Genomic DNA, 27,322 nt, shown 5'->3' with positions numbered 1-27,322 from the left:
CCAAAAACTGCAAACACACACAGAGGAAGAAAAAAAGAATCGCACTCAACACCACACAGATTCCGTGCCGTTGCGTTCCGTCGTGGTGCTTCTTGGTGCGAGGGTGCAGAAAACATTTGTTGCGTCCCGCGAGCGCAAAGGCGGATCACTCGCGATCGTGCGGATCACTAACAGGCCCCCACAATAGTAGCTCTCCATTTGCGACGACCGTGGAACAATCGACGGTGCGTTACGCAGAACGACGGTGGTGTGGTGTACCGTCTGCCAGTGTACCGTCGTGTGCACGGCTTGCAAGTGTTTTGTTTGTGCCCCAGTGCTGTGTGATTGTGTAGTGGTGCCGCCAGGCGCACAAGTGTCCCTGCCCTTACGGGCGGGCGTATTAATAGTGTCCTTTACAAATTCGGCTTAAAAAAGCGCTTCCACCTGTGGGGTGGCAAGGAGGAGTAAATGCATGTTGTGCACATTGAAGCACAGCGCAGCGTACGACCATGTGCAGTCAAGTGTCACCAAATCCACTCAGCAGTATTTTTTTGTTAGGAAAATGAATTCCTATTTGTGAGCAAAGCAAAGGAGATGTAACAAAAAAAGTATACATAGTTGCGTTCTTCATACACCAGTCCGTGCGCGTGCGAGTGTGTGGGTGTGTGCGGCACTGTTTCGAGTGGTTCTACGGGTAACTATGACGATAGTTGCGTGCGGCAGAAATGAAACACTTCCGTTTCAACCGATCCGGTGCTGCTCCGCGCCTATATAATAGCTGAACCGCAATGCATGTGTGAGCGTGTGTCCGATCTGCTGCTGCCTACTACAACTAAATCCTAAACGCGTGAAAATTGCCTCCAGTTGCTAGTCGCCTTTTTGCGGATACAAAGCATCCTTTGTGTGTAGGTGTGTGTGTGTGTGTGCGCCCGCGCGCGTGTGTGTGTGAAGTGAAAGGGGCGTGTAGGGTGCATCCCGGTGCAAGCAGGCAATAAAAAAAGGATGTAAAAACGGGAGTGACGTGTGCCAAAAACCACACCGTCCAGAGGGTGATTGTAATATTTGAGCTGTGTGTGAGGAGAGTGGTGCGCCGCTGCAGCGTTTAATAAAGGCGTCTGAAATGTGATGGAGCAATAACCTCGAAATTGTACTTCCTGTGTATGCGCGTGTGTGTGTGTTGGTTAGGGTGCAATAAACGAGCCGTTGGGATAGTGCCGGGTTTTAGAGAGTCAAATAAGCCGTCCTCCCTTAAAGAACCGCTCAAACAAAGGGGTCATCTTGGTGCAACACTGTAGACTGGCAGGTGTGTCTGTGGATGCTTATGAATAGAATAGCAGGAGTGCCGCCGTATCACCAACACGACCGGGAGGGAAAGATGTACAACGGAGCGTTGGAATGTTGTGTCGCGGAGTGTGCGCGAGCAAGCGATTAAGAAAACATGACATCAGCTGCTCTATCGGCGAGCAGACAGCACTAAAGAGAGAGAGAGGGAGAGCGAGAGAGTGAAAACGTAGAGGTTAAAATTCTAATCTGTCAAACGGCACAAGCAATCAAAGCAACCCAAACAAGAAGCAGCCAAAAGGCAAGGGCGGCCATCAGTTTCTGTTTCCAAATTTTAGGTGCAAACAAAAGTATGGATCCGTTCGGCGAAATGCAGTGCAATGTCGGAGGGGGGAGCAATCTGCAGTCCAGCACCGCCTCCCCGCCCGAAAGCAACCGGACGGCGGATGGCGCGTCCGCAGTCAAATCGGACACAACAACACCGACCAGCCCGAACGATCCGGATCACCAGCAGGAGAAGACAGACTGTACGCCGGAAAACTCGAAGAAAAGCGACAGCTCACCGGAAGCGGCTGGTGGTCCCGGTACGGGCGGGTTCGAGCGGCCAGCAGCGACCGTGGCGAAAAGCTTTTCCCTGCACGAAATGCTCAAAGCGGGCCGCAGCGCTAGCGAAGAGCCGAGCGGCGGAAAGCTGCTGGTCGACAATGTGGCCGAACAGAACGGCGCACTCGTTTCGGACTCGGTGCGGAATGCGTTCGCGTTCACGATCGACTTTGGCGACGGGAAGAAGCCGGTCGACGCGCAGCGGCACGAAAAGATGCTGGAACGGTTCCAGGCGCGCCACAAGCGGGGCGTATCGCTGTCGAAGCTCGAGTCCTGCTCGAACTCCCCGGCCGGGTCGGGCCGGGTGCAGCAGCAGGGTGCGCGGGCACCGGGCAGCGTGAATCTGCCCCGGCGCAACAACAAACAGCCCCAGCAAACGGCGGACGCCCCGGACCAGATGGTTGTGATCGACGACGTGACGGGCCGGCCGGTGGCGGTGAAGCTGCGCGAGAAGACGCAGCGCACGGTCGGGCGGGGGGACGGTTCCGCCACCAAGCGGCACAGCTGGAGCCCCCGGACAAGCATGAGCGAGATGGGAGGAGGGGCGAAGGCAGCGCAACCGACCGGACGGTCCAACAATGCCGCCAACCGGTTCGCCCCGAAATCGGCCACCCTTGCGTTGGCCCTCGAGCAGCAGCAGCAACAGGTGGGAGGAGGGCTGGAGGGGAAGGACTACTCGTACTCCAGCTCGGAGTTTACGGTGGAAAGTCTGGGCTCGTGTCACGGGGGCATTCCGTGTCTGGAGGCGCCGCTGGAAAACTTCCGCAAGTCGCGCGGTGACGGAGAGGACGGGGAGGAGGAAGACGACGATGTGAGCGAGGCGGGCACGTACACGATCGACGGGGCGAACTACACCGAGGAGCAGAAGGAGCGCATGAACATTGACCGTATTGGGCCGGCTGGGCACGTGGCGACCCTACCGCCGGAGGTGGTCGATCCCGTGCCGGTAGTGCAGCCGGCGCCCGTACGGCCCACCGACTTTCGGGAGGAGCTGGAGGTGATTGATCTCGAGCGTACGACGACGAGCAGCGGCAAGCAAGTGGAGGGGGTCGCGCCGGAAAGCCGCAAGCACAACATACTGGAAGTTTCCTACTTTCACGAGCCGGCGGCACCCAAGGGGACGGGCGGTGGCACCGGGGAGCGCACCAAAAGCAAACAGTCCTACATCGAGAAGCTCAAGTCGAGGATGAAAAACATTACGCATAAAACGGGCGGCAGCAGCGGCGGCGGCGGCTCAACGAGGAAGGGAATGGAATCGATCGGGCTGACCGTGCCGGAACTGGACTCGCCGGACCAGGGCACCTTTACCTCCGTGACGACGAGCGGCATTCTGAGCGTGAAGCCGACGCTGCTCGAGGGCGGTGGTGGTAATGCAGTGCCGGGCGGACAGAGACGGCGCAACAGCTTAACCAAATCGCACATTGACAGCTCGGAGTACGTGCAGGGTGTGGCGAAGCTGAACATACACGCCACCAGAGCGGAGTGCGGGGATGATGGCGGGGCGGAAAGGTCGAAAGGAAAGGACGTCCACCCACCGGACGAGGAGCGGAAGATACTGAACTGCTACACCGACTCGGAGAAAGCACACCACCACCAAGGCGGCGGTGCCCACCAGCGCTTGCAGGCCGCCAAGAAGGGAGACGCCAGCCCGGTCGGCGGCAGGCGGAAAACGCCGTCCGACGTGGCGGCCCTGACCTCGGTCGCGACGAAGAAAGACTGGATCCAGGAGTGGGCGAAGAATGCGCGCGAGTACTCGAAAACGACCAGCCCGAAGGTGCATCCGCACGATCCGCCGCCGGCCACGACCGCGTACGGTACTGCGGCCGGCTCAATGACCCGCAGCTACGGGGGTGAGGGCAGCGAGGGGGAGGAGCTGGGCGCAGCAACCACCAGGCGCAGCCGAAGCAATCAGTTCGGGTACGATTTCGACATCGATCTGACCAAGAGCGATTACTACGAGGCGAAGCGGTACGAAGAGTTCGGCGACAATCTGGACCACCGGCAGCACTACCGGGGGGTGGTGCGCGGCGGACAACATTCGACCGGCGGCGGTGGCAGTGATCCGCTCGTGTTCCGTGCGCAGCAGCAGCAGCAACAGCAGCAGCTTCAACAGCTGCTTGCGACGACCTCGCCGGAGGAGGACCCGTTCCGGGAACCGCTGCCGTACGGTATGAACGAGTTCGCCCGCACCGGTTCGCGCGGTTCCATGCGCCGGTACGGTCACAATCAGCATCCGTCACCCGTGACACCGTCGGCCGCCTCGAAGCCGCCCATGAGCCCGAGCAAGATCCCGTCCCCGATTGGATCGATCGGGCGGGCCCGGAGCGTCAGCCGCAATCGCAGCCTGCAGGGAAGCAATTCGGTAAGTTGGCGACTAACGCTCTTCCTCTCTCAATATGGCACCGATAGACCTGGTTAACGTACTAGCAAACATACACACACACAACACTGTGCGGGGTTTTCATGGACAGGTGAAATCATGAAGTCATAATTCGGTGGCCCCGTTTTACTTTTTCATGCAGCTAGACACAGGGTGAAAACACATGAGGAGAGAGAAGGTAGAAACGGAACAGCGTGAGTGGTGGTGAAATACTATATCCTGGTTCGGGGGAGGTTTGTATTGTGTGCTGCTTTTACGGTTTCGAATGGATTTCATATGGCCAACTTGGTTTGGTTGGAGGAAGGTGGTTGTTGGATCTGTTTTGCGATACAGACAGAGAAGGTAGGTAGTTAGTGACTCATGCCTCACACACGGTGAACTCACCTTGGGTCGTACCCCGTGTACACCGATATATACAGGCGAGGGTGTATGAAGTGATGATCGATCGGGTATGGGGATGAGAGGTGTCAAAGCTTCGGAGGGAAAGAGGTTTGTCATCTTCACTGAAGTATGTTTCGTACGGGGTTTGTGGAGATTGCCTGACGCAAATTGTGCAGGAAAATATCTGTGATATTTGTGTATCTTCAACGTGTTAACGACTTTTATGGGGTAAAGATGGCTAATGATAGACAGAAGTCATCATATTCATGGTTTTTACAGTGCATTTTCTGTATAAAATCGATTCAAAGTCTTATCTCTCTATGAATTGAATTGTATTAAAATCTGCTGTACTTGGTTTTTTGGTGTTAAACTAAACACTTTTTAATTAATATTTTAAGATACGATCCTTTTTAAATCTGTTCTTTTTTAGTTCGGAATCGACTCCGGAATCGGTTCCGGAATCGGCTCCATATTTGATTCCGGAATTGGATTCGGTATTGGAATCAGTTCCGGAATCGGTTCCGGAATCGACTCCGGAATTGGAATCGGTTCCGGAATCCAAATTCGCTCTCGTATCGGAATTGGCTCCTAAATTAGAATCGGCTTCCAAACGGAGTCAGTTACGGCATCGCCATAAAAATAGGCGTTTGAGTCCAATCATACTACGTATTGATAATCGCAAAAAACAAATACTTGTAAAAGATTGTAAAAGAGTCCCGGGACTGATTTCGCTTCTAAAGCTTCTTTTTTAATTGAAGAACTAATTCACGTTCCGGAGTTAATTCTAATTCAGGAGTCAAAAATGATTCCTTTATCGGGGCAAATTGCGATTCCCAGGTCAATTCCGATTCTGGAACCGATTCTGATCGTGGAATCGATTCCGTAGCCGACTCAGGAATCGGCTCCGGAGTCAACTCCGCAATCGGCTCCGGGGTCAACTCGGGAATCGGCTCCGGAATCAACTTCGGAATCGGCTCCGGAAACGGAATCGATTCTAGCATCGGAATCAGCTCCAGAATTGATTCCGGACACGGAAACGGAATCGGGAAGCTCCGATTCCGAGCTTCTACCACTAAACAGGTCCGTAAAACAATGGCAGCTAAAACCATCGCGCGAACGTAAACGATCGATATGATTACGATTAGCTGATGATACACGCGAGATGAGATTCGAACTTACAGCTTGTCGTATGTTAGACCCTCACTGTTGCCATAGGGTCATAGGGACGGTTGCGGAAGCTCCAATATAATAGCTAATAAAGGTCATGGTACGAGTGAATCATTCGCTTTGTGTCGAGCAGATGCTGTGATTATCGTCAACTGTGTCTGATCATATTTATACAATTAATTCGTTAAATTTAATCGCGTTAAGGCGATTTTTCAAATTGGACAATACATTGAGCAATTTTTCGACACGCAAATGACCAAATTACCGTTATTTTTAAATTTGCTATAATTAATACTTACTCAACTTGAGTTTCGCTGAAGTACGCTGGTTCGCACTAACTACGTAAAACGAGAACCGTCTGTACTGTAAATCTTTATTTCACGCTGAACCTTGTTGTCTGTGTGTTATCATGCACACGATATGTGTTATCAACATTGTCTTATTGATCTCATTGGGGAGACGGCTTTTGCTCTGCGTTCAAGCTTTACAAAATCGGTTTGTTGCCGCAGCAAAGGAAATTCATTTGATTTTCGATTTGTATCGCGTCAATATAAACTCTGTAATCCATAATCCGTGCGATAAATTCCCACTGTTGCCGCCGTCATGTCTCACTCTCTCTCTTTGTAGCCAGACGGGGTCGTGCAACCACCACCACAGTATGGAGTGACTGTGCATTCCTCGAGTCCCCCCCTCCCTGGTGTGTTTGTGTGTGTGGGAGGACGTGTGACGTTCAAGGTGACGAACTGTGTTTTTTTTTTGTTCGCCTCGATTTTATTCCATTCCGTTTGTGTCAGTCGGCCAAAATGAGCAGCGCCCGGCAGATCGACATTGGCGACGATGGCCAATTATGACTTAAAGCTATCGTTTAGGTTTGTCCTCCTTCGCGCCACCGGATGGCACGGTTTGCGATTTGTTGTTTTTTTTCGGTGCAGTTTTCGCTGGTTTTATTAGCAGCTTTCCATGTTTTAACCACAGGCAGATACACGCTTTTGATGTTGTTGATCGGATGGAATGTGAATTTTCAATGGCAGGTGGTATGCTGGGCCACTCTGAAACGTACTGTGTTAGGAAACGGAGGGTAATCTGTAATGCCAGCGGGTGAGGTCATCGTTTTGTGTCTTATTTTTGTTTTGTTGGTGATTCCTATACAAAATATGAAGTCATGCATAGGAAAAACGAAGATGATTTCAACTTAAATTGTTAGCATGTTTCTACACCCATTCCTAGGCCTTAAAACTGTAATCGTTAGTAACTGCCATTAATAATTATACTCTCCTTTGGTTTGTTGGACATTATAATAATTTAAATTTGCGCACAAAATTAGTTTGAATTGCACAATAGACTGCGAATGGGTCAATAAAAATGAAGAAAATAGGTTCATCGATTCGGTTTCCACATGATGCGGTTTTTTTTTAATTTCCAACAAAATCAATTTTTTCATCAAATAAATTACCAAACCATTACACACCACGCTTTTTTTATCGGCGTGTTTTTCCGTTCTATTTTGTTTGCGCTTGATCGTGGGAAAACGTTGTGGAGAAAATATTCCATGTTTGTTGTGGTTTTTTTTATTCGATAATATTTCATGTTTAACATGACCGCATGAAATCCAGCAAGTGCTCAATTGGTTCAGAAGAGCGTTTTGAATTTGAATAAACCATCCTTTGGAAGAGAAACTTTAGTCAAAACAGCATATATTTAACACAACCACATTCATTGCCTATTTGCTCGTTCCGTGCGGCGTAATGATCGGGTACGGTATAAATATGCAAAAAAAAAAAAATACGCAAGCAAAAGTGCAAACCACGGTCTGCCAATTTATGATGGAAGCTGAATAACAAATGTTCGCACCTCTGCCGGATGATGAATTTTGCTTTAACTTGAAGCATGTTTTCTTCGCTTCATAAAGCTGCCGAAGGACGGGCTGTGTCTGGTGAGCATCAACAAATATTGGACGCAGGCGGTGGGTCCAAAATATGAAACGACGAAAGATGAAGCCGATGCAAAAACGCTTGAGGCGAGGAAAGGTTTGCAAATAAAAAAACAAATCAAACCGACCACAAACAAGAAAAACCTACATCTAATAATCCGCAAGATGTGAAGGAGGAAAACACACAAAATTCAATCCAATTTCGTCCGGCCAACCGCCTACTCCCCCTTGCACTTCCCCTTGGGGGCGCAGGTAGGAGGAGGGTGCAACTTTCTCCGATGGATTTCTTCGCCTCCGATCGCGTCCGAGCTTGGGAGGGGAATTGAGGGGGGCGAAAATACCATTTCGCCGTTTTTAATACTACAATTAGCGAATAGTTCATCGCGCTTGGCTTGAAAACGGTTGTGTGATGTGTGTTTGTGTTTTTTTTTTCACCTATCAGATCATAACAGACCTCCTTCCCCCCCCCCCTACGGCTACACATATTTTACGGCAAAAAAACGTACACACGACTCACGCACACGTGAAATCTGTGTGTGCGCGCACGCTTAGTGCACATGCTACTTAACCTTAAGGCTGTTGTGCGCGCACACGGATTTATTTTCACACACTTGGGCAAACCGCCGTAATGATCGGTTTGGTGGAATGATGATCATGATGAAGCTGCGTTGGTTTGCTAGGGAGGAAATGAACACATTCCTGTGTCACGAGATTGGTTTTTTATTGCTGAACCGAAAAGGAAAGACAGGTTGCAAAGGTTGAAATAGACACTTGTGTAAAGCATTGTGGCACTTTCGGTAGGTTAACGGCATTAGGTATTTATGATCGCATTTGCTCTGTATAATAACTGACAGTTGCAATACGTCGGTTTTGGGGTTTTGCTTCTGTTACAAACGCTTTGTTTGTTGTGCGTTGTGAACTAAAAGATCTGGCGATCCTGACCACGCGATCGTAGATCACGATCTTGTACAGACTCTAGAAGCTATATTTGTCCCACGACACACCCATACATCGGCTCGTCCCATCTGGTAAGTGTCTGAAAGTCAAATATAGCTACAATGTTTCGTTAGATCGAGATGATGGTTCACTCATAAACGTGCTGCGTCTAACGTCATACGTGAACTCCATTTCTCCCAAGATATGGCCCCTCCCCCATCCCTGATGGATCGTGCTGGATCCATTGCAATCGGTCGGGTGTGGTGGAGTTTTCCATTGGAGGCCTCGCGCTGTGTTGCTTCCTCATCTGAATCGATTTTCAGTTTCGATTTCGTCCCATCGATCGGTTTTCTGCTTTTCTTTCGTTTTTTTGGTTTTGCACATTTTTAGATCGTTTCCCAACTTTCAACAAGCTTTGCGCAGTACACTCATCTCCCTGAAGGGGGGTTTGGAGTTTGGATTGGCTTTGGTGGGCAAGTTTCTCTTTCAGTTGGAATTGAATCAAAAATCGAAACTAATTGTCTGGCGGCAGGAAGCGAGGTGGAAAGTGGTTTGGTGGTTTCTTCCAGTGCTTGTGGAAAGTGGAACGCCGTTAGTGTTTGTTTTAGTTTACTTATTGTTTTTAAAATACATTGCAAAGGAATTAAGCAGCGGGAGAAGGTTGGACAGTACCGGGATGGTAAAATTTTGCCCACAAAATGAAATTAATTAGTAACGGCGAGAATGCTGCTCAACGCGATCGAATGATCGCGTAGCGACAAGGCCATCTGGTTGCTGGTGCGGTCTGTTTCTCGGGGTATGCATTTCCAGTTCGTGACGACCGACCTGCTTCCAGCGGTTATGGTCCCTTGTTCGGCTGTGGTTTTGCAGTCGGTATTAGATTGTTATTTCATTATCATGCCATCAGCAGCAGCAACGTTCTTCCCGTGGCTTTTAAATACAACAGGAGTTTGTACATTCTACCCTGTTTTCCTAGCAGACCTTCACCTTGATAAATATTTGGTATTGTCTTTCCAATTTCCGCCTGTACAGCTCCGACGGTGCTTATCAATTTCCATGCGCGGTTGTTGGCCGTAATCTGACTTGCGGGTGAACAACTCCCTTGTTCATTCTTTATTTACTCATTCCCATCAGCGACTGGGTGAGGTTCGTATAGGAATTTGCTGCACAAAATGTCGGCCCGAAAGAGTAACGGCACGTGTGGGGCAGTGTGGTGGCTGCTGTTAAGCCCTGCCTTTACTTCATCGATTTCTGTTTCTGGGAGCAGCTTTGGTCGTTAATTTTTCTCCCAACTATTGCTGTTACCTTCCTTTGAGTGCAATAAAGCCCGAGGCAGGTGTGGTATGATTGACGCACCAAAAAAAAGAATTTACGAATTTATATAGATGTTTGCGAAAGGGTTTGTTAGCTAGCTGGAAGGAAATGTTAATAAAGTGAAGAGTAAAGAGAATGGATGCTTGATGATTAATTAGGAAATTAACGCATCCTATTGCTAGGCGCTCCCATGCTCGTGGAGATATGATGTAGGCTTGCCATCCTAAAGGTCACAGGTTCTAATCTGGATTGATCCGAGCTGTCAAGGTTTTAATAAATGTTTATTGAGGGATAATAAGGTACAAATAAGAGCCATGATAAGAATGAAGAGGACGTAAACAAAGTGAACGATTGCCTTCCTTTATCAAGACTAATTACTTTTATCATGAAAAGATCGGTAGATAATGAAACATTAGTTGAGGAACGAGCCAATCTTTCTGAGTTCGGTTTTTGATGCCTTCTTTAAAATAATTAAAGCTCGCTTTATAAACAACCTCGTTTATGGAACAAAACTAATGCTTATCTAGATAAAATCTACATCACCGTGGGGCGCGGCTCTCTGTGCTTGTTGGGGCAGATTAATCATTTCGCCAGCATTATCATGCCTCGATGTGGTGGTGGTGAGGGGTGTACCACGGGCAAAATGATGTGGCAGAAAAGCAATGTTTTTTTGTAACGAAAGGAAAGTTAAACTCTTCATCCAGCTATCACAACACAACCATCGCCGCCAACTCCGCTGCATCCGAGAAAGAAAATGCATTATTCATGTTACGATGGGCTCATCTGAAGCTCGAAATTTGTTGGTTTTTATTTTTCTTTCTGTCAGGGAACTCACGACATCTCGTCATCATAATTTCGGCTTCATCTTGTGTGTGCCATCTTGATCTTGAAGTTTTGTTTTTCCATCATTTCTCCTCCTCCAAGCCAAATATTCGTGTAGGTATGTCTCGTTTTTTTGTCTGATGTTTTTGCATTGTTAATTTTGTGTTATTATTTTTTTGGAAATTCATCAACATTTCTGCTTCAAAAAAGGCAGCTATGTAAGCGAATGCGAACGAAGACATTATACGTGTGTCGGTGAAGAAAAAACTAATGCTCGAGACGCACTGTTTCCTTTCCCCCCGTTGTGGTCGGTTCGACCTGTTTGGTTACACGCCGTATTTGTTGATGTGTTTACCGGCGCGATTTTACCGTTCGTTTGCGGTTTAGGTGTGCTCCAATTTAATAGTAGGGTGGAGGGTGTGTATGTGTAAGTTTGTATGCATGTTGGTAAGCGGTTAAGGTAGATGATAGAATTAAATGTTCAACCCGAATGGTATAGTACATGTGGGTGGGTTTGTAAATAATTTGGCTGTGTGGTACCGTATGGAAAAGGGGTCAACGGTGCGCGCACTGACCACACCGAGTCGGTTGGTATATGGAAGCAGCTGTGCTTATAAAAATGCGACGAGAAGAAATGTTCTGACCAGTCTCGTACCCGTGGGAGAGAGAAAATCAGGCTCCGTTTGTTTGATTTGCCGGTGCTGATTTTCCCCCCAACAGTTATTCCCTTTTACGCGAAGCACGTCCATTTAAAGTCATTTGAACGATTCGGTACTGCTGCTGCTGCTGCTGCTGCTGCCGGAGAAACGTTGGATTGGATGCTTAACGGTGCATTTCCCTTTGGTGGGTAAGATCTGCCCATCCGGAGTGGAAAGAGAGTTGCATATGTGCGTTGTGTTGTTTTGCTTCTCGCCGGCAGTAATTCCGGTGGCATTCAACCGCATCCGTGGACAGCAATCGTTACAAGCTTTAAGAAGGTTGTCAACAGTCTTGACATTTACGATCGAAACTGGTAAACACACACACACACACACGCAAACGAGATGCGCGTGACCTGGATCAAGTCCATAAAATTGGTTTTATGGCGAGCAAACGTTTGATGATCAGAATTGTGGGTGAAATGTTAAACCGTGGCAAAGAAAGACGGTTTGGCAAAGGGGAAGCTAACAGCCTACATTCAACAAAGAGTGAAAATGTTATTTTGATGCTTGCGGCTTGAATATTCTGCACAGCGTTTGGATGAAATACTTTTCATTGCAATTTTATGCGCAGCAGGAAAAATTATTATCCATTTTGTGTGGTTTTAAATTGTTCGTGCCAACCGTGTTCGTGCCTCGTTCCAGTGGCGTTACAGTATGTTCCTATAAATAGCGACATCAAAAAAGCGTCTTCACCACCACCATCACCGGTGCAGTGACACGGTCCATGATCGTGAAAATCAAGATCACGATCAATCTTGGCGGGAGGATGGGAAGGGGGATGTGTTTAGTGTAGTGAGGGAACTTTTTTTACATTTGGTTGGTTACACACGGTTAAGGTGGTCGATGTGCTGTGGCCATAGGGCACATGGATCGTAAAAATAGTTCGTCCGCTCATTTGGTAGTGTTGATCGTGTGATGGTTTCCTTCGGTATGTTGCAATAAAGCATTTCAGTGGTAAAGGGGTTTGTGTTAGTAAAAGTGAAAAATGGATTCCCTAAATCATGGCGTGAGCTTGAGAGTAGTAGTGACGATTGGACAAAGTCACCACCGCTGGTTGTACCGGATCTTACCTCACCATTAAAAAGCACATGAAAGACGAACGGAAAACATTTTCACGTATTTTCATTTTCTGCTTTACATTTCATTACACAGTCCCGTTTCCGTTTAATGCAATACAAGCTAAATGTGTAATTTAGAAGAAGAAGATTGTTCAGAACGGACTTATATCTTTTTTCCATTGCAATGTTGATAGAGATCTCATTCATAGAAGAATTACGTACGGAAAACGATTGCCCATAGCTCAAATGATAAACTGGTTGAGAGAAGCATTGAACACACGACCTGCAGTATGCGAGCACGAGCACTTACCACTGCTCCACGAGACTGCTCGATTGATCAGCAGCAGTAAAGCAATATATATTAGCTCATTCTAGCTGGGAAAGCAAGAGCATCATCCCTTAACAAAGAATGCCGAACCACTCCCAGCCGTTATCTATCATCTCAGGACGGATTAAATCAGACAGCAAATTGAATTTTAGCGTGATAGGGAGAGAACAAAAAAAAAGAGAAGACACAAAATCGGAACAGTACTGTACCTTTAGCGCCTACGCTTTGTGCTCCATATATCGTCGTAACGGCCCGCTGCGCAAAGCGACGGAAGAAATCATGGAGTTCTGAGAATTTTATCATGCCTTCCTTTTCTCTCCAACGGCAAATTTGTCGAGCAGCTCGTCGAGCTGCCCGTCCCTGGCTCCGCCTCGTACCCCTCGCCTGAGCGCGTTGTCGAAGGTTTGAATGTGTTGGTTCGTCAGACGGCCAATCGCTGTCAGCCGTCGTCCGTGCTTTTTCCCTCCATAGCGCTATCTCTTTCACGCGTGTGGACAATGCTCGCGAGCTGTTGTGGCGCCTAAAAATGCCGTTAACAAACATTGAGGCGATGAAGTTGCATTTTCACAAATCAAACCAAAAAATCGCAATAAGTTCAATTGCTGCAATGTAAAAATGACTAAGGAAACGCTAGCTCAAGCTGGAGGGTTTGCTGTGCAACGCGCTGAACCCTAATTCGCTCTAACACGTTTCTAACACTAAGCTTTTGCTTTCGTCTGTTGTGGATTACATAGATATGCTAAGCATCCTGCGCATGTGTGTATGCAAAACTGTCGCCAAATATAATTTATTCCGGAATGTTATGATCCATCGGTCAAAGAAAGAAAGGTGTTCATGAAAGGCGGAAAGACGAATTGAGGCCCCTGAGGAGGGGGTACTGACACACAGCTGTTGGAAGATTGAACAGTATACTTAAATTGCCAGCGGATGGGGGGGAGGAGGGGGGGTGGCCATGGGAACCCTATGATCAGTGGTCACAGTCCCTAAAATTGTTGTCGCCATGGGGGGAGGCGAGGTGCAAATGGTTCTCCAGCCACGGAGCCCTAACGACCATCTTTCCCGGGGCCCTTGTTGCTAATAATCTGTCCACTTGTAGACATACGGCATACTACAAACTAGAAATCTTCGGCGACCGCCTAGTCCGCCTACCGTTAGGTCCACCGCTGGTTCATGACGGCGTTTTTTTTATCGTGGATGTGCATCCTTCCCCCTGCCTGCAGCGTATGCATCGAGCAGGAGACAGTGTGGCAGTATGCAAGTTGCACGCTGGATAGGAGCGGTCCCGCAGCACCGCCATCATTCCGCACATCTGCATGCCCGTCATGGGTTCTAACCGCGTATGAACCGTCCGCCGTAGCAAGAACTGACTATCCGGCTACGTGCTACTCAAGACTTGAAAAGGCCGGCATGATCGCGTTGGCTATTACGCCAATAATAATAATAATAAGAAGAAGAAGAAAAACTTAGCATAGCAGTCCACACTCGGGGAAGGTTTTTGTTTTGACTTTGTTGCTGCCGGTCTACCGCTGTGACGAGACAAATACACGGAATTCAATCGACCAAAACATGAACCTACCGATCCGAACCCATTCCAAGGCATTGCCGGTCAATCGGCGTCATGATAACTACTCCAAACCAACAAGCCACCAGATTCTGGACGGACAGGTGCAGCACCATACGCGCACCGCAATAAACAAATCCAGAATCCTCTTTTGCATGGATTCAATTCAAAATGTTGTTTCCACTTGCGCCCGCCAGCTGAATTAGAAATAAATGTGCAACATATCACACGCACGTTTGCTTTGATCGTGTGTCTTTTTTATACCCCCAACAGCAGAGCCGATCGCAAAGATGCCAATGCCAATGGTTGTGTTGTCTCTCAGGTAGCGAGATCGAAAACGCGTGATATTTTGTAGCCGCAGCGGATGAAAATGTACGCATCAGAATCAAATAGTTTTGGGGTTTCCAAACGCACGCACACACACAAACACACAAACACGCGCGCGCAAACTCACACACACACACACACACACACACACACGCGCGCGCGCGCACGCCACCACGCACGCACGCACACACACACGCAGGTACGCGCGCCCGCGAGCATGAAAGCGCGCACGCCAGCACGCACCCACGAAAGCGCGCTCGCGAGCACGCACCCCCGAATTCGCGCAAGCACGCACCCCCGAAGTCGCGCAAGCACGCACTCCCCCTCCCCCCACTAGACCACCCCCCCCCCCCCTCCACGCATGATCGATTACGGCTACTTTATCGGTAGAACGGTTGGTTCAGCTTTCTTGTAGCATCCTCATCCCTAGCGCCGGGCGGGGTGGGGGATCGCGACATGATAGAATGAATGGTCACTTTCCCCGCGCTGTGTGTGTGTGATGAGACCCAAAAACTCGAGACGGATTTCAGCACATTAAAAAAAAATTTCATTGCCACTATACACTGTGCTACATGATGCTTAGAAGGTCGTTGAAGCATCAAACATGTTCAAATTAAAAAATATTAGATTAGTATTAGACGTTCTCCTACGCTTGTTTTAAATAGGCTTCTTCACCCTCAATTAGCAGGGGCATCGAATGGTCTCATCAGCAGCGGCACGAAATAAAATAAACCATCAATAAACCGATAACACTTTGAATCCCAATCCAGCTTCTCCCACAGCGGCTCAAGGTCACACACAAATTAATAAATGCTAACACCCACCAATAATAATACACAACCGCAATGCACATATGAGTATCAACGCATACACCGCAACAGCCAATCAGCTGGCGGCGGAAGGCACGGGCTGAAGCGCAAGTAAGGCAAGGCAGGGCGAGGGAGGGAGAAGAAGCGGACGAAAAAATGGGCGCCAATTTTTTTAAATTTTTTTGACCGTTTTTTTTTGCTCCGCCGCCCGAACTGTCCGAACTGTCCGAACTGCCCGAACTGCGCGACCCAGCGCAGAAATCGCTGAAGAACAGCGCGGGAGACCAGGCCAAATCTGCGCTGGCCAGCGCAGATTTTGGTGCATTTTCTGCGCTGGAAACTGCTCGAATTTGCGCAGCGGGGGGTGCGTCATGGTTGCATGCGCATCGTATTAATTGTGCACAGAGACGCATTTGCGCAAGACGTGTGTGTGTGTGCGTTTTCCATGGCGGCGGCGGTGTGTGCGGGTGTATCCGGACGAGTGGCCGGATCTTCGCCGTTGCTCTTACGGGTCGTCGGTTTGATGTTTTAATTTTCGATGCATCGAAGTGATAAAAAGCAACAGCTACGCTTGAATTATTCAACAAGTGTTCACAACCAACAACCAGTGGGGGGTGGGGTACAAGCAGAGTGGAAAAGCAGTGAAAAATGGTGAAGGTTTGGGGGAAGATTGTAATGGTGGTGAATGGGAGAGTGGGGTTGAAGAGAGCAGCTGATCGAGGAAGCCGATATTGCTTTGCTGCTAGCGGTAAGCTCAAGATACCGTGTGTATCTCGTTGCATCGGGCGGGTACGGGGATTTGTTCCAATCTCCTACTGCTGCTGCCAAACAAATCAGTGAAAGTGAGTTAACTTTTATGATTGATGTAATCGATCGCGGCACCACCCGCACGCGTGTCAAACGGGAGCGGTCGGGAGCGGTTATGCTTTCGCTCGTTTCGTTTGGTGTTTGAGCAAATAGTTACGTTAATGGTTTGTTTATCAAACTCGCTCTTATATTATCAAACCTGCCCGCTTTCACTCGCTGCTTTAATTGCTTATGTATTATGTGATGTTTTTTACCTGCCCAATTTACTTTAATGATCGTTTGAATGACCATTAGGATGTCGAATTTTGTGGAAAATTTTAATGTTATTAAGTGATAAAGCTGCCCCCGCAAACTTTATCTCGTTTTTTGCTTTAACTCAAAACACAATCACCTGGATACGGTTACACTAATGAAGAACTTCCAAAAATGTACATTTACGACAGTCTCTAGGCGACAGGCTTGTTGTTGTCGCCGCCCGCTAACCTCTTAAAGTTTATAGAGCCTGACAGTTACTTTGCATAAGATTGCTTAGAAGCCGAGAGAATTACCGAGAGGAGATAAACTACTAACAAACGGTGAAACAAATTCAGACGACATCTAGACGATCGCTGCCGGACAATAACAGCGCCGACTCCCTCGTGGGTGTCGTTCTATAATTCTCTATAATTCACCCTTTGGGGAATGAGTCAGACGAGTGAAAGAGATAATTTAAATGTTTGGCGAAACACACAGCGTTAAAGGAAACGTATTACAATGTGCCACGGTCGGGAGTCGTGTCGTAGTGTATTGTGTCGCTAGATTTGTTTGCTTTGAACGTACGGTCGGGCCCTCCTTATCAGTGTTTTTCGAGCTGCACGCGAGAGTGATAGACTGTTCAAACCAAAGACCCTTCACGTGCACTTGATTGGGCAGAGAGTGTACGTGATTTTCTGTTCGTTTGTCCTACCCGCCTGCTTCTAAAAGGAAGTCAAAATGATCGCTATTCTAAAAAGAGTCGTATAAAAGTCTTAAAGTCCAGCAAATGTTTATTTCCTGGTATGACAATTGGACCGCTGAATTCGCATTGGATTGGGCAGCTTTAATTGCAACGGTTGCACCAAAATTTTGCGCTTGAATTGCTTTACCTCATTCCAATCGACTCGTCATACACGATCGATTATTTGGTAGACGATCACCAATTGGCGTGTAGACGATTCGATTAATGTACTAGTTTGTTTTTCCCCATTAAAGGCTTTACCGTAGTATGTAATTAGTCTTCGTCTTCAGCGATCGGGTTTGATTTGAAATGAGGATAATGCATTGGACCTTATGACTATCGTTTTGTCTAGCTTCTTGTTTACGTTTCAATCCTACCAATTGCACTAATTCAATCAGAGGTTACACAATGTGCGACAAGTTGTAATTACGCCTTCCCACGGCTACAACACGCATTGTAATTTGGCTTAGCAACTTAATAAGTAGATTCCTATTTTACACAAGTAGCTCAAAACATTCAAATGAAATCACAAACAACGTGAAATATGATAGAAAAGAAATAACAGAATGATGTAAAAATTAACACAACCGGATGATAACTGATGAACGAACGTGGTGTTAAATGGAACTCCGGAAAAAAAGAGCTGGGCAAATTAAATGCTAATTAAACTAGCGCGCCGCTGCCGCCACAATATTCCTCAAAACCGCTTTATGATGAATGCATTGTTGGCGGTGTTGTCCAATTATAAACGATTAGCAGCAGTACCACCAGCATTTGGTCCCGGAACTTGTTGTGGCTTTGTGGGAAGATGTTGAATTTTTAAGTGAATTCTGTGAATGTCAAGGCAAATCTGAGGGCCAAAAAGGGATGTAAAATGTTTAACTGTGTACAAAAAAAAATCATGCTCGATGCTGGGGCATCGAAATGCAAAAACGAAAGTGAACACAACACCTTGGTTAGAAAATGCTTTAAATATTTTGCACGGTAGATAAATGCGGAACGGTGCTTTTGCATCTAGCGCGGAAGCGCATCGCTCATGGCACGGAAGCAGCATACCAGCAGCGAGGGGAACAAAAGACCTTCAACCGAAAGATTGCGCCGAAAGAAGGGCATTTTAGCATGCCCAGGTGCTGTTAGTGCGTGTTATGCCATGAGGTGATGATGGTGGGCTCCAGGTTTTCTCGTAAAACTATTCCACTAATAAATGAGACGCTAATGAACGCTGAGCTTCGCTTTTTGGCTGTATGAATGTGGATTCCGGCTTCTTCCTGGTAGCCTTTTTGCCTTATTTGGCGGCCGGCTGGTTCTCACCTTTATATGGAGGTTTTGGCAGTGGTGTTGCATTCCAGTGTTGTTCTGCGTGCCACTGCCACATTAGCACAATGTAAATAAATATGCGAGGGTGGTGTAAACGATACAACTACTTCGCTGTATCATTTGGATTTATGGTGTATGCAAAAACCTACCTTTTTACGGAATAAATGTACATAACTCTTCGTGATGAAGCATGTGAAATTAATGATTAAAGATTTAAAGATGAAGCACCTCGTCTCTTGCAATAAAGGACTGTCCATCCATCGAAGGCCACAAAACCAATGATCAAAGTGTCTCTGGGGACTGCTCTCCGTGTGTGTGCGCTATCGCGCTCGAAGGGACAGAAATTCAATGATTAGTGGCATGAGGAGGTTTCACGGGATTCGAAATGTCAAGGACAGCCCATACACGAGCGTTTACACAGCACCGAACGCGACCTTAAAGTTGTCTCTTCACATGAGTGTGTAGTACTTGCTGCAGCGCCGGGATAAGGGATGGTCTCTCATTAATGATGACAGATTTTGAAGGCTGTTTACGACGGGATGCCCTGCCATGCCCCAGACGTGGTAGACGTGGTAGTAGAAGGTGATAATGGAGAGTTCATGTAAATTCAATAAATCGCACAGCCCTCAGCCCTCATCGTAAACGCCATAAATGGAACTACGGGTCGTCGTGGGAGAACCAAGATGTGTCATAAGTGGGGTTTTGTTTGTGGTGGCGTTGATTTCCGATGGAATAAATTATTATTCTGCTGAGTTTAGGGGGATGCTGCAAGGAAATGATACTCTAACCTTTCCTCTGGAGGATATATTCCATGTATGGGGAGGGTTTTTTTAATGCTTTAAGGCGAAATTTATGAAGAATATCGTACACACGACGGAGTTCAATGTCAAAACCATGGGATGTGAATATTTATGGCATAAATCTATAATTGATGCATCCACTTAATTGCAAACAACGGTAGAACTTTAGTTCCTCACGCTCATCACGGTCGTGTTTGGGGTTTCGTGTAGTTTGGTTTTGTTTTATGCAGCAGACCCCAGGCCATTTGACATTTGAATCGGTTTGAAAACCTTCAAACGTTCTAAATATAAAAAAGGGTAAATTTATTCGAAACCAGCAGTAGATAGTAGCAGGAGGACATCCGATCGTTCAGCCAAATGGTGGGCAGCTGACAGCTCCAAGGTTAATGATTTTAATTGCTTATCCTTGGTTGTGCGGTTCTCTTGATGTTAATATTTCAAGAAATAACCTTTGAGAAAAAACGAGCAAGTTCAGGCTGTCAAACATAATAACAACTACGTGGATTGCACTAATTTGTTCGCCTGGAGTTCGACAGCCGGACTCGTAACTCTTCCCCTGCACATTATTGTAGTGAGATTGAATTTCCGAAACGGAACGAGTTGCTGTCGGCACCTGCAATATTCAGCATACGACCCAAAGCGAACAGAATGATGAGAATCAAAAACCCACAGTCGTAGGGCGCAAGGGGAGATGCTTTTGGCATTTATTTGGCAGCAGCAGTCAGCAGAGGAGATGTCCGCAATGCTTGGTTTGTGGTGTGAAGGAACGGTGCGATGATGCCCATCCCGCTTGCATACCATTTCGTTAGCACACGTTCATGTAAGAAGAGATGCCAGCTGGAGGTGGATGAGTCGCAGCAGCAGCCTGTAGAGTCAGCCTGTGGTGAATGGTAAATGAGAAGATTTATCCCACCCAAAGGTGGCGAAGAATGCTTCCGTGGTGAAGCAACGGTGGTCGTACGAGTGTGTATTTTTGTGTGTTTATTCTTACCAGGGACTTAATGTTGACGCCTAATGTTGATGATTTCGGTGCCAGCGTGGTGAGAGGATGGTGCGCTGTACTGTACCATCGTCAGTATGTCTAGGCCACCGGTTGACGGGGTTTAGTTCGCTGCGGTAGTTTCAGTAGTGTGGAGTTATTTATAGCGCACAGTTCTTCTCCGAACCACTGGCTGGCAAATGTGTGATAGAATGCAGTCACAGCTGGTTGTATACGTTAGGTTAGTTCCCCGTCAGCGCTAACCTTGGGTAGAACGGGAGCATGATTGAATGTATTGGATGAGGCTTAAATGACGTCTCTCTTTCACAACTGTTGGATGGATGAACTAAAACAAACAAATTTGAAGCTGTTTAATTTACACTCTCCCTTTCTGTGCCTTTCTTTCTCCTTCCCTCTTTTGTAGGATCTTTCCGGTAACGAAACGGAGATGTATCTGCAGAAAACGGCCGCCGCAATTTCGACATTGCAAAACCTGCAGCGGCGCAATTCGCTGCGCAACAGCTCCTCCCATCACTCGTCCAGCCCGCTCAGCCCGGCCTCGCGCAAGATGTCCCCGAAGGTGTCACCGATGAACTCGCTCCACTCGCCCATCCATTCCCCGGGGCTGCACAGTAACAACTACGCGGACATGGGTTCACCGCTGTACTCACCTTCCCATCATCATCATCAGCAGCGCAGCAATTTGCATCACCATCAGCTGCACCAGAACGTTGGCGGTGGGCATGGGCACAAGCGCAACCACTCGCTGGATGGTGGGGCGGATCCACTGTCCTCTCCGACGGCCGGCTACCTGCCCAATGGTGGTGGGGCTGGAACGGGCCACATGACCCGCAGCCTGAACACCAACACCACGACCACCAGCCCGAAGCTAGATTTCACCAAGCGCCATCATACGCGGCACAACTCGTACGAAGGTGTGATGTCTTCGCTGCCGCCAAAGCCGGTGAAATGCTTCCAACAGTTTGATCATTCGGCTGTTACGGGGTATTACGGAGGGAATGGTGGTGGTGAGCTGCTCAATGCCGACGGTGGCGTGGTGGACGATTTGGAAGATCCGGACGACTGCAGGGACTACGATGAGGAAGAGTTCGAGGAGGACATTGATGATGATGAGGAGGAGGAGGAGGAAGATGAGGAGGAGATGGAGCTGAAGCGAAGGCAGGCGGCACTAATGGCGGACAGTGTGATGCCCCGGCCGAGGGCGATGTCGCTTGGTCCGCGGAAAACGCCCGGCAGTGTTCAGCCGCAGCATTTGCAAACTTCCACCGGTGCCAAACAAGCGATCGGGGCCAACCAGAAGTCGGTCGCCGTAAATCGTGTACAGAAAATACAACCCCAATCACAGCAGCAGCAGCAGCATCTTACATCACCCATAAAGCGCTCAAGTTCATTCTCGGTGAAGCCGCTGAAACCGGCGACCCCGACAATGTCGGCGAAAGCGGGCGGACTTACCGGTGTCAATGGGCGCACGGTCTCCAGCGGTGGCTCGAGGATACAGAAGTCGGCCAGCAGCACCAGCTTCAAGAAGATGGCTGCCGGCGTGTCGGATAGCGGGGTTCAGCCGCAGCAGTACCATCACCATACGGTGCAGCCACCGCACCACCGGCACCAGCTCGTGATGGATCCGAACTATCCGGACGAGCTGATGCTGTACATCAACGACGGCGACGACGATGGTTTGCAGATGCGAGGAGCAGGCCGGCAGCAGGACGGATACTCGTCCAACTCGCTGTCGGACGAGGAGGATACGGTGGACGATCTGGACGACGAAGATCTCGACGTGAATGGGGGCAGGTTGGAGAAGGAACCGCTCACCAACACGCGCTACAACAAAACTTTCCTGATGCGGATGGAACAGAACAAGAAGCTGGCGGGTGGTGGCAGCGGCGGAGGAGCAACGGGTGGTGGTGCGAAGCAAGCCGTCGGTGGTGCTGCGGCCTGCCCCAACACGCCCGAACTGCCGCGACGTGCGGTACAGATGCGTGGTGTCGGTGGGCTCGGCAGGGATCGAGCCTCGATGCCGCGCGATTCGAGCTTGAATCGAATGAAGCAGGATCTGAACATGCGCAAATCTGCGACCGGGCGGGAGATGCTACTCGGCGGCAAAGGACAGCAGCACTCCACCCAGTCGATCAACTCGACCGCCTCGTCGGCGGTCGGTGCTGGCGGCAAGGTGCAGCCGAAGTATCTCGATATCTCGAAATACAAATCCTCTAATGCGGCCAACTTCCTGAAGAAGGACGAATCGAAGAGCTATCTGCTGCGGAACCAGGAGGGCGTGCGGAAGAGCCCGAGCAGTGCGTCCGTCTCGTCGGCGATGAGCCGAACCGATCCGACGCGCATGAGCGCCCGCAGCGTCAAGTCGGCCAGCAGTGCGGCCAGCAAGTCGAGCGCCGGTGGCACGGGCGGTACGGGCGGTGCCGCGAAGAAGGATCGTAAGTGAACGCGAGCGGCGAAAAGCGATGGAAGGAAGAAGCCTCTTTGCTTGTACGACGGTGTACGTGCCTGTTTGCTAACATTTTTGCTTTCCATTCCATTGCAGCCGTCAAGGTGGCGAAAGAGCAGGAGCTGGAGATGTGGCGAAGGCGCGCGAGCTACGATCCGATGAAAGCCGCACTGGAGGGCAAGAAGAAACAGCAGGAGGAATCCAGACGGCAGCTTGCCGCTCAACAGCAGCAGCAGCAGCAATCTCAACTGCATTCGGAACGGCAAAGTAAATCGAGTGAAAGGTTTGCTACGCTTTTGCTTTCCTCACACCAAACACACAAACACACTACTGTCTCTGTTCTTCTGCTCTCTTTTTCTGTACGTCTTATCTTTCCTCCTTTCAAAAACCTTTGTAGCTATATCGTCCACGAAACTGATAAGTCGTGATGTTTCCTCTATTCTATGTAAAGCTCTATGTAATGTTTGAGTAATTTTAGTTCCCAAACAGTTAACCTTGTGGGATAGGAATAGATCCTGACTTTATCGTTTCACTTCCAACAACTCTTCCTTCACTCGCACTGCAATGCAAGCAAATTAGGCTTTTTTCGGTAATTGGGTGTGTGCTTTTCACTGATATTGTGATTTTTTTTACTGTTCGTTTTGTAATGTATTGTTGGGGTTATGCTTAAATTAAGTCCCACATCGATGGAACCGGACGTTTGCTTACATTCGATTGAACTGCTGTATCGATCAACTCTTATCTCGCTCGGTCAACGCACAATCATATCTGCCGTAGTGTAATAAATTATTACGGGGGGGTCGTAAATGTTGTAAAATATAGTCACAGACACGATCAATCTTTTTCACCGCGCGTCTGGTCACGTTTTCCTTGACCATGAGTCTATAAACGATTGTGGTAAGTTGTAACCTCACGAAATGATGTGATTTTATCTTAAAAATCATATCATAAGACAAACATTCCTCCACTCAAGCATCTTTCAACCATCAGCTGATTGATAGACGAACGATGGTACCTTTTCCAATGGTGTTTGTTGTGATTTTGGAGCAAAACAGGTTTTGGGCAACATTCGGTAATTTGGCTTTGTGTGAAATTGTATTTAAATCACTTTTTTTCGGGAAAAGAACTAGAATGAACCTTGTGCAGTTGTGTACTTGTAATAACAAACAAATTTAAGCTCCATTATTTATCCAATTTCTTTGCCTGTGTTTTAGCTCCGTGTTGAGATCGCAGTCCTACCACAGTGGCGTCGGAAACATAGCTGCAGGAGGCCGTTTGTATCAAGGTAATGTGGGCAATAGCAGTAACGTGAACTTGCGCGGCGCATACAACCAGACGCTCGGGGAACAGCCGGAGAGTGGTAGCGACAATCGCTGGACGTTGACATCGACGGAATCGAGCGAGGATCTGGACGGTGACGATTATATCAACTGAGGACCGAGGCACGAGAGAGAACTGCGTTACCATGCTGATAGGAGATGCGCCCTTGATCAAATGGGGAACTGACTGGATAACTTACGAGACTAACGAGTTTACACGGTTTGGAGGTGTAATTTGCAAATCATCGCATCATATTCCGCTTGCTACGCTATCCCCCTCTATACGCTCATTCTACACGTGTATTAGAATTCAGTTGTACTGGTAAATAGTTTAGCCTGTGGGAAGGCATCCCGGCACGATTCTTGGTAGGTGATAGATGCAAAGCAACAAAGAGACAACATTCTGAAACTGTCCAAAACAATAGTCCACGGTAGCATGCAAACAAATACCCACACATTAGTTGGTGTATACAGCTTGTAGTCCAAATGTCCGTAAAAGTGGAAAATGCTTGCAAACACACAAACATGCAAATAAGCTTCGCTTATACAGCGGTAGTATCAGATCAGGATTTCATTGCTGTACGTTTTAATTGTCAAACAATTAGTTTGGTGCAAGATTTCAATTAGTTTTTAAAGGCATTAAATTTTGTATGTCCACTTTTATATCATATTCCCGTCCGGATGTGATAGATTTTTAAAACGAGCTAAATATAAGCTTTCCAAACGAACAAAAAGCTTTCCACCGATGCATAAAAGAAACACACACACTCATACAGAAATAGGCATAGTAAAGGCATTTTACGATGTATTTTCGTACAGTGCGAGTTAAAAGCTAAAGTAGATTTTGAAGGCATAATATCGATCGATAAGAAATAATCACTGTTTGGTTACTACAGTAGGTGCTTACAGAATAAGTTGGTGCAATAGATACAGCCGGAAAGAAGCCGGAATGCTGCATTGAGGTTACTAGGGATATATGTTGAGTTGCTTATATGTAAAAAAAATTTCTAATGCTGATTCAAAACCAGTGAAAGATTGTTTCCTCTTTCACGCGTCCAAGCGTTTGCATGCTGCTCATGTTAGTAATAAACGTCGCCAGCGCGTTTTAACCATGTTTTTGTCAACTCTTTGTTGATGGTTGATTTCATTACATCTCTCTCTCTCTTTATATCTAAAGGGTTTAGTGATATATTTTGCTAGTTAATTGTTAGATGCATACGCGCTTGTGTGCTAAGCTCTCCATGTTGTATGCGTGCACCATTTGCTGTAGCTTGTTATGTACATTTTCATTGTCATTTAGCTCGTATTTGTGTTTAAAAAAAAAGTGCTATAAGCGATAAAGAACATCCATCAAACATAGTTTTACCCATACAAGAGCTAGTGCAGTAAGGCAAAGATAGTAAAGTCACGGTGAATCTCTTGTGAAAAAAATACGAGAAAACGGAACGATATGGCAAGAGTTTTAAATGGTTTTAGTTAGAATTTAACATTGCACGTTACAAAATACTCTCGTAGTTATTTAATTTGTTTCGTTTGTACTTTGTTAATGCCTTAATTATTCACCCGAATGTTCTGCAGGAGGGGGGAGGGGAGGTGTAGGTTAATCGTTTTTATTGAGTGGCATCAACAGCTCTTCGTTGTGTACGTTTGGGTAGGCAAATGACAAATTCGCCACCGTGTGTTACCATTGCGTGAGAATGAGGAAGTAAAGTAATGTTTGATTTTTTGTTTGTCTATTCTACGGTTTAATTTAGAACACGTTTATCGCTCCAATCTTTTGAGCGCATTAGAAATCGGCTCGAAACGAATGCGAAAAAATGCAAAATGGTACATTGCGCTGTACTACTGCGAAGATGGTACGGTGGAAACACATCCAAATAGTTCCGATGCTGCCACTCAAACGAACTGAAATGTAATAAAACAAAAAAAAACGTAGTCATATTTAGATGAACATAGTAGAAAGGTAGCGATAGGAGCACCACACCATGGAAATGAAGGCGCACGAAGGTGCACGAAAAGAACGAGTGATGAAGCGCACGGAGTGAATGAACGAAACGATTTTTGTGTTAGTTTTGGTTTTAGCATAACCAGTGTGTATGTGTGTGTGTGTGGACACGGTGCTTAGTAGTGTAGGGGAGCAAATTTTTAATGTACGAACGATCGACGACGAAGCAAACGAATGTGATGTGTTGTTTAGGAGGTGGTGCACCATGGGAAATGGTATGTATGAGATTAAATCGAGCTCTAGTTGGGTAGTCGTTAGGGGCTAAGAGGACGGGATGGTATGGTATAGACGTTTCTGTTCTTCTGTTTCTTCCTTGCAAGTGTATCACACAATCTGATGTGATTTAAGTATTAGGACGGTGTAACCAATAGTCAAACAAGAACGAAACATGGACGAATCATAACGATGGACTTTCTTCGCATGGAGCGCTATTTGTGTGCTGGATGCGAAATGAAGCGAACCAGAAAGCTAAAGGAGAAACAGCTACTCAAAATAATCAAATATACGTGCAATCACATTAATTCAAAAAAGGTACATATAAACAATATTTAAAATTTATGCCACATACCATTAGAAGAGCAGCTGTGCGTTAAGTTGAATCGGTTGCGACCTTTTTTAAAAAAGCAGAAGTGTTATCAGTGGCATGGAACAAACAATAGACAAACAACTGGCTTCAATCTCAATCGCCGTATATACAATACATTCGTAGAGTACCCGTGTAAGCGCGCAACTATCACATAACATAACCCGGCCAGCCAAATCGCGTCATAATATCATATTTTTAACAAGATAGCAAGAGAAATGGCAAAAATTAGCCTCATTTTGTACGAACGCAACTTAAGAAGTATACATACGTATTCGATCATTATTTTTTTACGGTAGCTTTTTAATTCTGTTATTGTACTTTTGGTGATTTATAGTAAGAACGAATGCGACATAAAAAGCCACCTTTTTCGATGCCGATTTGAAACAGTGACAAATATATGTATATTCAGTATTTGAAATATTATTTCAAGTTAAATGAAAATGAACCCCGCCCGGGCGCGCGCTTTCTTTACTGTGAATAATGAGAAGA

At 47.2% G+C, this 27,322-nt stretch overlaps 1 protein-coding gene across 2 annotated transcripts; it reads left to right on the top strand.

The window, feature by feature from the left end:
- Positions 1 to 27,274, top strand: LOC4577540 (uncharacterized). Of its 2 annotated transcripts, none has more exons than XM_061661599.1 (4): positions 1 to 4,225; positions 20,881 to 22,912; positions 23,020 to 23,206; positions 24,138 to 27,274. In XM_061661599.1, exons 1-4 carry the CDS (start codon positions 1,613 to 1,615, stop codon positions 24,355 to 24,357), a joined length of 5,052 nt encoding a protein of 1,683 aa, XP_061517583.1. In that variant the 5' UTR covers positions 1 to 1,612; the 3' UTR covers positions 24,358 to 27,274. The 2 variants fall into 2 exon arrangements, with proteins under 2 accessions (XP_061517583.1, XP_061517584.1); XM_061661600.1 differs by having other exon boundaries at positions 23,020 to 23,190; positions 24,138 to 24,281.
- The last annotated feature ends 48 nt before the right edge of the window (positions 27,275 to 27,322 follow it).

This window comes from Anopheles gambiae, chromosome 3 (genome assembly GCF_943734735.2).
Source record: "Anopheles gambiae chromosome 3, idAnoGambNW_F1_1, whole genome shotgun sequence".
Taxonomy (NCBI): Eukaryota; Metazoa; Arthropoda; class Insecta; order Diptera; family Culicidae; genus Anopheles; species Anopheles gambiae.
Note: the sequence above shows the minus strand (reverse complement) of the source record. Positions and strands in the feature narration are given on the sequence as shown.

Coding starts and splice junctions, on each gene's coding strand:
- LOC4577540 (XM_061661599.1), top strand. CDS start 1,613: ATGGATCCGTTCGGCGAAATGCAGTGCAATGTCGGAGGGGGGAGCAAT. Junction 4,226..20,880: donor GCCTGCAGGGAAGCAATTCG/GTAAGTTGGCGA, acceptor CCTCTTTTGTAG/GATCTTTCCGGTAACGAAAC. Junction 23,207..24,137: donor CAAAGTAAATCGAGTGAAAG/GTTTGCTACGCT, acceptor CCTGTGTTTTAG/CTCCGTGTTGAGATCGCAGT.